The 12,454-nt window shown below is 36.5% G+C and overlaps 1 protein-coding gene across 2 annotated transcripts in view; it reads right to left on the bottom strand.

Annotated features, from left to right (window-relative positions):
* Positions 1-643: 643 nt before the first annotated feature.
* The window catches only part of IMPACT (impact RWD domain protein), a 31,460-nt gene continuing 19,649 nt past the window's right edge, over positions 644-12,454 (bottom strand). For both annotated transcript variants that reach the window (XM_010383208.2, XM_010383210.2), the window contains exons 7-11: positions 11,265-11,368; positions 8,964-9,037; positions 6,260-6,350; positions 4,481-4,615; positions 644-3,398 (exon numbers count right to left, since the gene is read on the bottom strand). In XM_010383208.2, the coding sequence (XP_010381510.2) occupies positions 3,330-3,398; positions 4,481-4,615; positions 6,260-6,350; positions 8,964-9,037; positions 11,265-11,368 (473 nt within the window). In that variant the 3' untranslated portion in view covers positions 644-3,329. The remainder of the gene's footprint in view (positions 3,399-4,480; positions 4,616-6,259; positions 6,351-8,963; positions 9,038-11,264; positions 11,369-12,454) is intronic.

The following is a 12,454-nucleotide window of genomic DNA, read 5'->3' as shown; positions in this document are numbered from 1 at the left end:
TTCGCTCTTGTTGCCAGGCTGGAAATGGCATGATCTTGGCTCACTGCAACCTCCGCCTCCCGGGTTCAAGTGATTCTCCTGCCTCAGCCCCCCTGGAGTAGCTGGGATTACAGGTGTCCAACACCACATCCAGCTAATTTTTTTTGTATTTTTAGTAGAGACAGGTTTGACCGTGTTGGTCAGCCTGGTCTCAGCCTCCTGACCTCAAGTGATCAGCCTGCCTCAGCCACCCAAAGTGCTGGGATTACAGGCGTCAGACACTGCCTGGCCAAAAAGGTTATTTTTTTAGAAAGAATCTTGGGAGTTATCAAGCAAACTGCCTATTTTTTCCCATCTTTGGCTAGTATTAAGTATATTCCAACACAGTATTAATGGAGCAATCACTGATAACACTTTCCTGGAGGACAATCTGACTCAACTAATCAAAAGCTATTAGAATGTACAAACCTTGACCAAGAAATTCCGTATCTAGGAGCTTTTCCTAAAGAAATAATAAAAGATAACAAAAATCTGCAAATGATGTAGGTTTTCACAGTTGTTTATAGCAGTGAAAAGTTGAAAAAAACTTAAAAATTGGAAATAAGTGGAGGACTAGTTAGTATAATATGAAATACTGAGAAGACAGAATACAATGCAGCCATAAGAAATGTAAGCCATAGAAGAATATTTATTGACATGGAAAATGTTAACAATATACTTCTATATGAAATATGTAGGCTACAAAACAGTATATACAGTTTAATACCATTTTTATGGAAAGAAAATAGCTATATAAAATCATGCATAAGAAAAAAATAATGTAAGGATGTACATATCAAATATTAATAATAATGCCTATCTCTGGATAGTGGAATCAGAGGTGATCATGTAATTTTCCCCCAAAATGTTCCTGTCCTCCAAACAGTATATGCTTCATGCTATTATTTCTTGGTTGTAATTAGTTTGATATAATTCTTTTCAGAAAGGCTGTTTCATCATATATACCTCAAAGCATACTTTTGATGCAGTTTCTGCAATTCCCATCTAAAAAGTAGTTAATACTTGCTTTTATATTCTGGCATACGGAGACTATTTGTAATTAATACACTATAAAATATGTCAAAGCAGGCCAGGCATGGTGGCTCACACCTATAATTCCAACACCTGGGCAGGAAGATCGCTTGAGGCCAGGAGTTCAAGACAAGCCTGGGCAACATAGTAAGACCCTATCTTTACAAAAAATTTTAAAAATTAGCCAGGTATGGTAGCACACGCCTGTAATCCCAGCTACTTGAAAGGCTGAAAGGTCAAGACCGCAGTGGGCCATGATCACGCCACTGCACTCCAGCCTCAGATCTGGACGGAGCAAGATTTCATCTCTAAAAAAAATTTTAAATAAAGCAAAATATGCCGTAGCATAGGTCTCATTGTAGAAAATTATTATACGAAGAACTGAAAAATCTCCTAATCAAGACAAAAATTTTAAATAGAGGGAAAAAATACTATCTATCATTAATTCAAGTTTCCATTAAGAGTAGAGTGTGAAATAGCTCTGAGTTCAGAACTGAAGAATTTTGCATCTCTCCCTCTTACCAGTCAATTGACTTTAGGTAAAGAATACTAGAGTTTTTTAGTTAGTAAAATATAGTTAACAATTCTGTATAAAGGAGCAAAAATAACTTTCTCATTGTTTTCTATCTCCCTTCATAGGTCTGACATGTTGAAATTGTGAAATTATTTAATGTTAATAGTTTTTAACTTCTTTAATTATGTAAAATAAATAACTTTTAAAAGTATTTTAACAGTTAAAACACAAAACACACTTTTCATGGAACCTGAGGTTTAAGTGTTCCAAACACAAAAAGGTCATTCTCTGATGACTCTTGATAACATACAACATAAAATATAGTTATAACAAATATAATTTAGAATTTATATATCAGAACCCATCCAGGTGTAAAGTTATTTACTATAACCTTACTAAAAATACCAACAGTAAGGATGTTGAATCTTTTAAAGGTAAAACATCAGAGAAAAGAGAAAAAGACCTGTTTGTCCAATGCTCTGTGCTTTCCCTGCTCTAGCACCATCCCAAAGTTGTCTCCTAACTTCTGTTCCCTCCCTGGGAAGTGAAGTCCAGGCAAATCTGTGATCAGTTAATAACTTTTAACAACTGTTCGCCATTACATCTGAAAGCAAGCAGTTAATCACTTATTGTCATATCTCAAAGGTAAATTTCATTGTCTAAATGCCTAGAGGTAACGGGAAGATGAACAAAACATAAAGGTTTGATGAATAGAGGGAAAAAAATGGGTGGGAGGGTTGTTTCTGTTTTTCCAATGAAAAGGTTTGCTCCTTCTCTCTACAAAATCTTGGAACTGAGAAAGCTGTCTGGAGCGCACATGGGAAGCATGCATCAAATTGATGTAACTACACAACACACTCCACCCTACACCAGGGTCATTCTGCCACCTCTATCCCACTCTACAAATGTCCCATTCACCACAGCCTAGCTTCTATCACAGTTCTAATTCCTCAGTGAAGATCACAAGAAAGGTACTTCCAGGTTGTTATAAGAAATGAGAATGTTACACCAACACATTTCTGGGGTGGAAGGAGACTACCGACACGCCATAGTTATTGCTTACATCACAATTAAACAAAAAAAGCAGAGACTAGAAAATCACTTTCTGAAATTTCACAATCACCAATTTGCAACAGAAATTGAGGCATAATATTTATGCTAACAAATATGTTGGATGAATTATCACCTCAGCACATAACTGCAGATGGATACTCCTGAATTTTCACTTAATCCATTACTCAATGATGAACACTATAAAATGAAAGGTGACATACTTACGAACTAAAATCACAAGAAGAAACTCTCCAAGATCAATCATAAATGAGCTCCTATTCCAGTAAGCCATAAAGAGCAGTAAAAGGCAATATTCATTTAACAGTACAAGAATCTCGATGACAAGAAATCAGGTATTTATATTCCTCTAGAGACGCTTCTTCTCCACCTAACAAAGGCACTTGACATGCACTGAAATGGACAGTTAATTCAGGTACTGCCCTGGGCAACTGTTACCTTCCTAAAATTAGATGAAGTGGTGATTAAGTTCAAATTAGTTCTCCCAAATAAGCCTGAAACACACATGAATAGATCATAAGTTCTCTATTTTTGGCAGATGATATAACCAAAGAAGGAAAGCTAATGCTGGTATCCATGCTGAATTGGCTGACTTGAGCAGTCAAGGATACTCTCTCTGCACAATATATTCCTTGATGACTACGGAATGTATATATAATTATAGGCAAATTAACCTTTCCTATAGTTTCAGGTATTAATGTTCATTCTTCTTCTTCTCTTTTCTTACTTTTTTGTTCTTTCCCAAAGACTTAGATGACTCCTCCTGAAAAAGACACAAATCAGTGCAGCATCTCTTCATTTACATAAAGACTAAAACTTAAATCTAATCACTTAGAAAATATTTATATATACACATTCTACATATATTCATACATCTATGTATGTACATATGTTATAGTGAGGGTATAATCACTTTCATATGTGTCATTTCTGTGTTTTGCAGGGTACTTTCACTTATAGGCTAATTTTAAACAATCAAGAATAATCAAGGAAACCTTATTTATCTAGTAGATTTATGTTTGAATAATTTCAATATTATTTCATCTATTGTCCCACTTTCCCAAGGCAGTAAAATTTAAATAAGGCAGATATGAACATAACTAAAATATGAAACAAAATAAACTCAAAGTATAAAGGAAGAGGGCCAGGCACGGTGGCTCATGCCTGTAATCCCAGCACTTTGGAAGGCTGAGATGGGCGGATCACGAGGTCGGGAGATCGAGACCATCCTGGCTAACATGGTGAAACGCCATCTCTACTAAAAACACAAAAAAATTAGCCAGGTGTGGTGGCGGGAGCCTGTAGTCCCAGCTAATCGGGAGGCTGAGGCAGGAGAATGGCGTCAACCCAGGAGGCGGAGGTTGCAGTGAGTCGAGATCGTGCCACTATACTCCAGCCTGGGCAACACAGCGAGACTCCGTCTCAAAAAAAAAAAGAAAAAAGGAAGAAAGCATCTAAAGGTATGCCGGTGGAGGGGGAGATGCTTTGACACTAACGGAGAATTTCAGAATTTTATAGATGTTTAAAGAACATCTAGTCTGATATAATATCAGCTACAACCACTCTGGGGCTCAATTTTAGGGGTGGAACCTAGTTGGTCTTAAAAGGTTTTTCTAATTATAAAATTTTATGAACCTATGAAATCAAGGTGCGAAGGGATGAAGTGAGCTGTCCAAAGTCACGTGACTGGCCAGACACACTGTTTAGAGTCTAGGTCTCCAGATTCTTAGTCCAAAGGTTTTATCAATTCACCACCCACATTCTGATTCATTCTCTTCTGTCTTTTTAAAAAACTCCCAGGCAGTGATAAGAAATTCTCTAGATATAGTATGAGGAGCCACTTACAGGTGAATTTGTGTAGTTCTTTTCCACTAGTATGTTTCTGGCACAGTTGTTGATATGTTTAAAGCGATCTGGTCCTAGCAGAATCCCTCCATACCAGCGTGATACTACCACCATGACATTCTTCACATTCAAAATCTGTTATTTTTTGGAAGCATAATTAGATACATAGACAGACATGTACAAACATGAGTTTTAAAAAAGGAGAAAGAAATAACCCATATATAAAATTGCACATAAAATTTCCCAGTGACTTTAATGGTAGAGTCATATGAGTAGGCACTGAGTGAGATTATTAACAATTCAGGCAGTGAAATGAAAGAACAGAAGGGAATCTGGAAAACCATCACTTGTGTGTTTCACAAATGTCCTCAAATCCCCAAATTTGGGGCAACTGGACAGAGTGAAGGGGAGACCATGCAGGTAGGATTCTAGTTCCTGGTGACTTCAACCAGAACAGATAAATTTAGGCAGCATTTTACCACTAGGCCAAATAACAACAACAACAAACACCCTGCTTCTGAACAAAGCTACAGGCGCTGCACGAGGCATCAATCCCTGGGGCTACTAGTAAGGTTTTCATCAGTTGAGATCTAGATCAGTCTCGCTCTGTCACCCAGGCTGGAGTGCAGTGGGGCAATCTTGGCTCACTGCAACCTCCACCTCCTGGGCTCAAGTGATCCTCCCACCTCAGCCTCCCAAGTAGCTGGGACCTACAGGTGCATGCACCACCATGCCCGGCTAATTTTTGTGTTTTTTTGGTAGAGACAGGGTTTCACCATGTTGCCCAGGCTGGTTTCGAACTCCTGGGCTCAAGTGATCTCCCCGCCTCGGCTTCCCAAAGTGCTAGGATTACAGGCGTAAGCCACCATGCCTGGCTGTCTTCATCAGTTTGACATCTGTCAAATGCTGCCCTTAATGTGAAGCCGGCCAGTTTACAGGCCTGCCTCACAAACACAGTTCCTATTCAAGGGAAAGGCCTTGTTAGAAAATAAACCTTCACATACAAGAGCAGAAAAAACCAAGTAACTACCTTAGGAAAAAAACAATCCAATCTTAAAATTAATAAACAATAAATGATCACCAGACAGATGAAGAAAATCCAGCAGCATGAAAGAGAAAGGACAAGATAAACAAACTAAAATGGACCAGGAAGAATTTTTTTAGGGGTGAGAACATCTTAAAAAAGAAACTCTAATTAATATAATCGGAGAAATTCTAGAAGATATTGGAGCCATAAAACAGAACAGGAGATTCTTAAAAAGGAAAAACAGAAAGCAAGAAAGAACTCTTAAAAATTAAATATATGGTTGCTAAAAAAAATTTTAAATTCAACAGAAATTTTGGACAACAGTCAAGAAAATGTCTCAGAATATAAAGACAATGAGATGGACAACTTAATTCAAAAAAAAAAAAAAAAAAATTCTGGATCTATCCAGAGGTTCCAATATCCAACTTACAGGAGTTCCATAAAGAAAGAATAGGAAAAATAAAGAGAAGGAAATTGTCAAAAAAACAAAGAGTGTCCCCAAAGTTGAAGACAATCTTCTATTGTCTGTATCTTGAAAGCACAGCACTTCTTATTAATTATTTGCTTTCTGTCCCACATCCACTGGTTAAAATTTTCATTCAATCAATATTTTAACATCAACTACTAATTAAATCAAACCTATCTTATATTACATAGTTCAACTGACTTAGCTATTATTAAATGGAGCTCTGTTTTATTGAGAAATTTTATGGCTTGTACAGAACAGGACTGATAGTTTAACTTACACCTACCTCCATGAGATGAAGAAGACGCCCACCAGCTGCTGTTTCCCCATCATCCTCACAATCCTGTAAGAAGGTCTGTTTATCCTCACAATATATTCTGCAAATACAGGTAACAGCATTACACTTTGAACCTAAAATATTATAATAAAAGTTATTCCTCAATATTTGTGATCATTTTGATTACTTCCAAAATTGGCATATTCATTTTTTTAAATCCTTCTTGAAATATGTATTATATTAGATATATTTTCACTGATGGCTTACTATCCAGTATGTTTGCCTTTTTATATACTTGGGAAAGCTAGACATCAAAGGCATCTCCTTTATATCAGAAAAGTTGCTATTATGTGAATTTATACATGTGACATTCCCCTTACTTCATTTAACCTTGAAGCTACCGAGAGCAATCATTGAAAAACATTTATTGAGAATATACTGTATAGAAGCAACACGTACTATGACATATTACAAAAGAAGTAAGTGGCATGCATCTGTCTTCAAAGAGCCTTAAGATGTAGTGAAACAAAAAGCATATAAAAAAAGATGAAGGCAACAAAACCAACATAAGGTAATATTTTATACTTTCCTCTCATCTTATTGCAGCCATCAAGCATTTCTCTATTTTCTTCTAAGAATGCAAAGATTTAAATTTTCCTCTGGATGCTTACTAATATTAGAGACAAGTCATGGTATTTTTAATCACTTAAACTATCTAGAAAGTTATATTTGAAATAATAATGTAGGCCTACAATACAGTAAAATAAGCTTGGCAAATAAGTGCTAGAGATTGAAAAAAAAAAAATAGTGTCAGTTACAGTATGCCATCTGGTGGATTTCTTAGGGCCCCACAATGGTATCATGTGGAACTGGGCAAATGTTGTAAAGACATCTCCCCAGCTCTGGCCATAAAAAGCTGTAAACTTTTAATGTAAATACTAAAAGCTATAAAAGCCCATCTACACACCTAAGTCAATTATGTTATCTTACAGCCGTCACATTCATTCATTCACTCATCCTTCCTTCCCTCCATCCATCCACCCACTCAATATTTACTGACCACCTACTATGAACATTAAAGTTAAAATACTATGAGTGCCTTTTTTCTTTTTTCACATAGCTTAGATATAAGATTGTTGAAGCTGTAGTCACAGCCATGGAGGAGTCAAATAAAGAAAACAAATGAAATTGGATTATCAAATTTAGCTTTATCACTTAACTATGGGATCTTGAAAAGCTAACCTTTCTACAGTGGTAGAATTGCTAACTAACCAGAGTTAATGTACATAAAGTTTTGGCACAGAGTAGGCACTCAAAAAACAGGTAGAATAAATGAACATTACAATTTTTACAGCCCATTCTAATGACTGAGAGTAGTCTAATTTCTCATTTTCCTATTGAAGGTCATAACTGATTAAGAAAACATTAAAATTCTGTCCAGTGATACTCTATTAAGAGGGGAATTACACTACAAATAATTGTTTGTAAGTAAGTTTTGGCACTTAAAGAGATGTGAAATTAGTAATATTAAGAACTTACCTACTCAAAATGATGAGTTTTTGAGTTTCAATTTCAGATAGCCTAGATTCTACAAACAGTCTCAATCACATTTTAAATTTATACCAAGTCCCTGTGTCCTGATTTATTTTAGGCCTAAACTATGTTCTTTTAAAGTCTTATAAATTTGCGTTTTTCAAATGCCCTTCATCTCTTCACTTACAAGTCAGCAAAGATGCATATAAAAACCTGAATTCTCAAAGCCGAAACTCAGGTCGTAAAAGAAATACTCTTACTTCACTGCTTATGGGAGCATAAATTGGTTTTAAAAACCTTTGGGCTCACACCTGTAAATCCTAACACTTTGGGAGGCCGAGGTGGGCAGAACACTTGAACTCAGGAGTTTGGGGCCAGCCTGGGCAACATGGCGGAACTCTTGGCTCTACAAAAAATATACAAATCATGCCGGGCATGGTGGCTCGCTCCTATAGTCCCAGCTAACTTTGGAGGCTGAGGTGGGAGGATCGCTTGAGCCAAGATTGCACCCCTGTGCTCCAGCCTGGGCAACAGAGGGAGACCCTGTCTCAAAAACCAAACCAAAACAAAATGAAACCTTTGCAAGAAATTTGGCTATATATCAATAGTTTCAAAATTGCTCACACTTTTTGAAAATTCTACTTCTAAGAATTCTTTCTTCCTTTTAGTATAGTCCCATTTCATTTCAAAAAAGAATCTCAAGCAACCAGAACCTATCCTGAGAAAATAACCTAAAAAGTATACAGAGCTGTTCCCTGGACCACTCTTTATAATCGTGAAAAACATGAAAAACTAAGAGGAAATGAATGGTTAAATTGTAGTGTGGCGCCTCAGATATTATACAGCCACTAAACGGTAGTTATCAAACAGTTACAACAACACGAAAAGGTGCTTTTGTTTAATTAAGAAAAAAACAGGATACAAGGGTAAAGCATTGAGAAAAAATAACCTTTGCATAGAAAAAAAACAAAACAAAAACCAAAATATTGTCAGTTACATTTGATGGCAGAAAATGCCAGATGTGTCCCTTCAGTTCTTTTCTGCAGTTTCCAAGTATTCTACATGTCTATTACTCTTACGATGGAAAAAATACATAATAGTTATTATTTTCTAAAATCATGTATCATTTCCCTCTATTTTTTACAAATTGCATATACTAACACTTGTGATGATTACTCACCTGTAGGCATAGATGTTGTGGGTGGCACTAGCTATTTTCTTATTCTCATACAATTTGGAAAGAACCATTTTCACCTTAAAAACAGCAATAATATAAATAAGTATGCTTTTTATATTTGCTCTGTAAATAAATGCTAGAAAAATACCTTAAAGTATGCTGTATTAAAATAGCCACTCAGAGTCTACTATACTCTGAAAAAGTCATTTCCAAAGTTTCCTTCTCATTTTAGGGACAGAAACTGGTACTCATAATTGATATAAAAATGACAGACCTGGTATTTTTGAGCACTAATTATCAACAAGAATTTCGGTACTACTATGTCAAAGGGATAATTTGTTCCCCGTGTAGGGAATTTTAAATGTATTATGTAAAACTTCTAAAAACTAGCTCTGAAATCTACCAAATGTATACATCCAATGTAGCAGGTGTACAATAATGGTATGTTCCAAATGTTATAAAACCACAGCTTTCTCTGGGAGTCAAGTAAGGTTCATAGAGGAGGTCACATGAGCCAGGTCTTACAAGTGGCAGTTCTTCTGTATCAAAAGGAAAGATGGGGCAGGAAGAAGACATTCCACACAGAGAATAGGGTTATATGCAAATACAGGGACTGGGTGACCAAATTTAGCAAATAAAAATACAGGACATCCAGTTAAATCTGAATTTCAGATAAACGACAAGTAATTTTTTTACTATAAGTACGTCCCATGCAATAATGTTTACCTGAAATTCAAATGTAACTAGGTATTCTGTATTTTATCTGGCAACCCTAGCAGGAACAAAAAAGAGAAAAGTTCAGGAAGCTTTACACAGCTTAACTTAGAGTATGAATGAGATGACAGAAGATGTGTCATGAATGATAAGCTAAGGCCATATTACAAAGGATCTGTGTAGTAAGTTTAGATGTTCCCTTGTAGATATTGGAAATCAGCAAATATTACATGGGCGAACGTGGATAAGAGAAAGAACAGTGATACACGGTCAGATTTTTCAGGAATGTTGTAACGGCAAGAAGTATGGAAGAAATATTGGTGGCAGGGAAGACTGAGGTAGAGCTGGGGACACCAATTTGGATCACAAATTGTGCAATCTTCTGTTTATCATTTTATAATCTTTCAGGTTCTCAGATTCTGATCAACAAAATAGACAACGACCTCTAAAATTGGTTTCAGCTCTCACAAATTATAATGCTGTAAATCTAAGTGACTATGATCAGAAACAGAGAGAGGATCCAGAATGAACAAATCCAGAATTAGAATGTCTCAGGAGGACCCTGGGAAGAAGATTTGACCAAGGGCCAGGGACAAAATAGGATTCCTGAGAGAAAAGACCAGAAGTCCGCACCAAAAGTTATGCTCTTGACCACAGGTCAATGCAGAAAAGAACTTCCTCTTTCAGAGAGTGAAAGAGCCTGGTACAAAGAGCTGTATCCCTGAAGGCCAGGGCTTTAAAGAGCTTCAAGAGTAGAGTAGCTGCAAAGACCAAAGGAAGAGACTCATGCCTAAAACTTGCGGTAAATGAGACTTTTTTAAAAATGTAACTTTACAGGTAGTATTGAAATTGCCTCGTACATCAAGAAGGTAAGCTGAGCTACATTATAGAAGCAAGGAAGAAGAAAAGGATTCTGCTGAAAGGAGAATAAGAAAGACAAAGACCTAGGAATAGTTTACGGCTGAAACCTCTTCCATTTATATCTGTGGGTGGAAATAAGGTCACTTAAGATCAAGAAGCACAAAGGAAAGTAAGTCAGGTAGGGAGGACTGGGTTTAGCCAGTCTGTCCACTGTCCCCTTTGTTGAATAATAACAGAGGAATGGACTTAGTTTCACGGAACTCCCATTCGACAGGACAAATAATTCTTTTCGACAAGATATTAAGCATCACAATTTTCTATAACACAATGAGTGTTTCTTATTTAAAGATTCATTAGAGGGTTAACCCCTAATCAGAGTTTAGATACAATTTTGAAAGCAGTGACAGGCCTGGCTAGGTGGCTTATGCCTGTGTTCTCAATACTTTGGATTGGGAGGCTGAGGCAGGAGGGCTGATTGAGTCCAGATTTGAGACCAGCCTGGGCAACAAGGAGAGACACCATCTCAAAAAAAAAAGAAAGAAAGCAGAGACAAACAGAAACAAAACAAACCTTCCGTGATTCACAGTAATTAGGGAGTAGAAAAATAAACAAATAATTTTTATCTTATATGAAAATAAAACAAAAAAGTGAAAATAAGGGCATTATTGCAAAATCATTTACCTGATATTTTAGTAAAATATCCAAATGAGCTAGACAAAGGAACTTTACCTGTTTGGGACAAACTACTGGTGCCAAGTGTGCCTGAAAAGTACTTCTTCGGTCTGTAATAGGAATGCCATGATCAATCGGAGGTAATTCTTCTACTTCTACTTCTAGAAATGTAGAAGAAACTTTATTTTTTAAAAAGCCTTACATTCAAATACTGAGAAAAATGAAATGGGGGTGGGGGGAGCTGGGAAAGAAATGTAAATTACATGGCAAATCAACTAAAATAACTATTAATCATTATCTACCAACATTAAATGTAAATTATAATTTTAAGTAAAAAGTTTCTAAGTATATTGTACATAAGATTAAAATATTTGATTTATAAATGATTTCCACCTGCCAAGGTTACCCAGGGAAAGCAGTGGGTTGGGACTAAAATCCTGTACTGCTGCAGTCAGTAGTGTAAGTTGGCACAATATCTAATATAATACATAATTTTTAAGAGTGGAAAGGGGTCCTGAAAACAAAGATTTATAGCTGCTAATATAAAACTTATTTATCAGTTTCACTGTAGTTAGACCTCTGAATTGGGAAAATATGAATTTATATTCTTTATATTGTGTAGCTATAATATAATGCCTTCTGCTAATATAACTTTCTACTTCATATGATGGAATTAAATACATCAGTAATACATCTAATTGGTATTCCATAAAGAGTATCATGATTTCCAGTTATTACACCTCTTAACAAGTTTAAGAATCATGGCTGGGCGTGGTGGCTCACGCCTGTAATCCCAACACTTTGGGAGGCTGAGTGGTGGATCATCCGAGTTCAGGAGTTCGAGACCAGCCTGGCCAACATGGTGAAACTCCCATCTCTACTAAAATACAAAAATTAGCCGGGCATGGTGGCATGAGCCTGTAATCCCAGTTACTCGGGAGGCTGAGGCAGGAAAATTGCCTGAACCTGGGAGGCAGAGGTTGCAGTGAGCCAAGTTCGTGCCACTACACTCCAGCTTGGGCAGCAGAGCAAGACTCAGTCTCCAAAAAAAAATTAACCCTCAATTCTGTTGAGAGACTTAATCATCCTGGCTACTGCTACCTGCCTCACTTAGGATGAAAAGTTATTCAAGACAAGAAAGTAGGTTTATGTAAGATGTTTTACATCTTCCCTCTGATACTGTCCTTTTCCTGAATTGATTTTTACCACTGTACTAACACAGTAATAAGTCAAATACAGTATTAGGG

Source organism: Rhinopithecus roxellana, chromosome 21 (genome assembly GCF_007565055.1).
Source record: "Rhinopithecus roxellana isolate Shanxi Qingling chromosome 21, ASM756505v1, whole genome shotgun sequence".
Lineage (NCBI taxonomy): Eukaryota > Metazoa > Chordata > Mammalia > Primates > Cercopithecidae > Rhinopithecus > Rhinopithecus roxellana.
The sequence above is the reverse complement of the archived record's forward strand: the minus strand, read 5'-3'. Positions and strand labels throughout refer to the sequence as shown.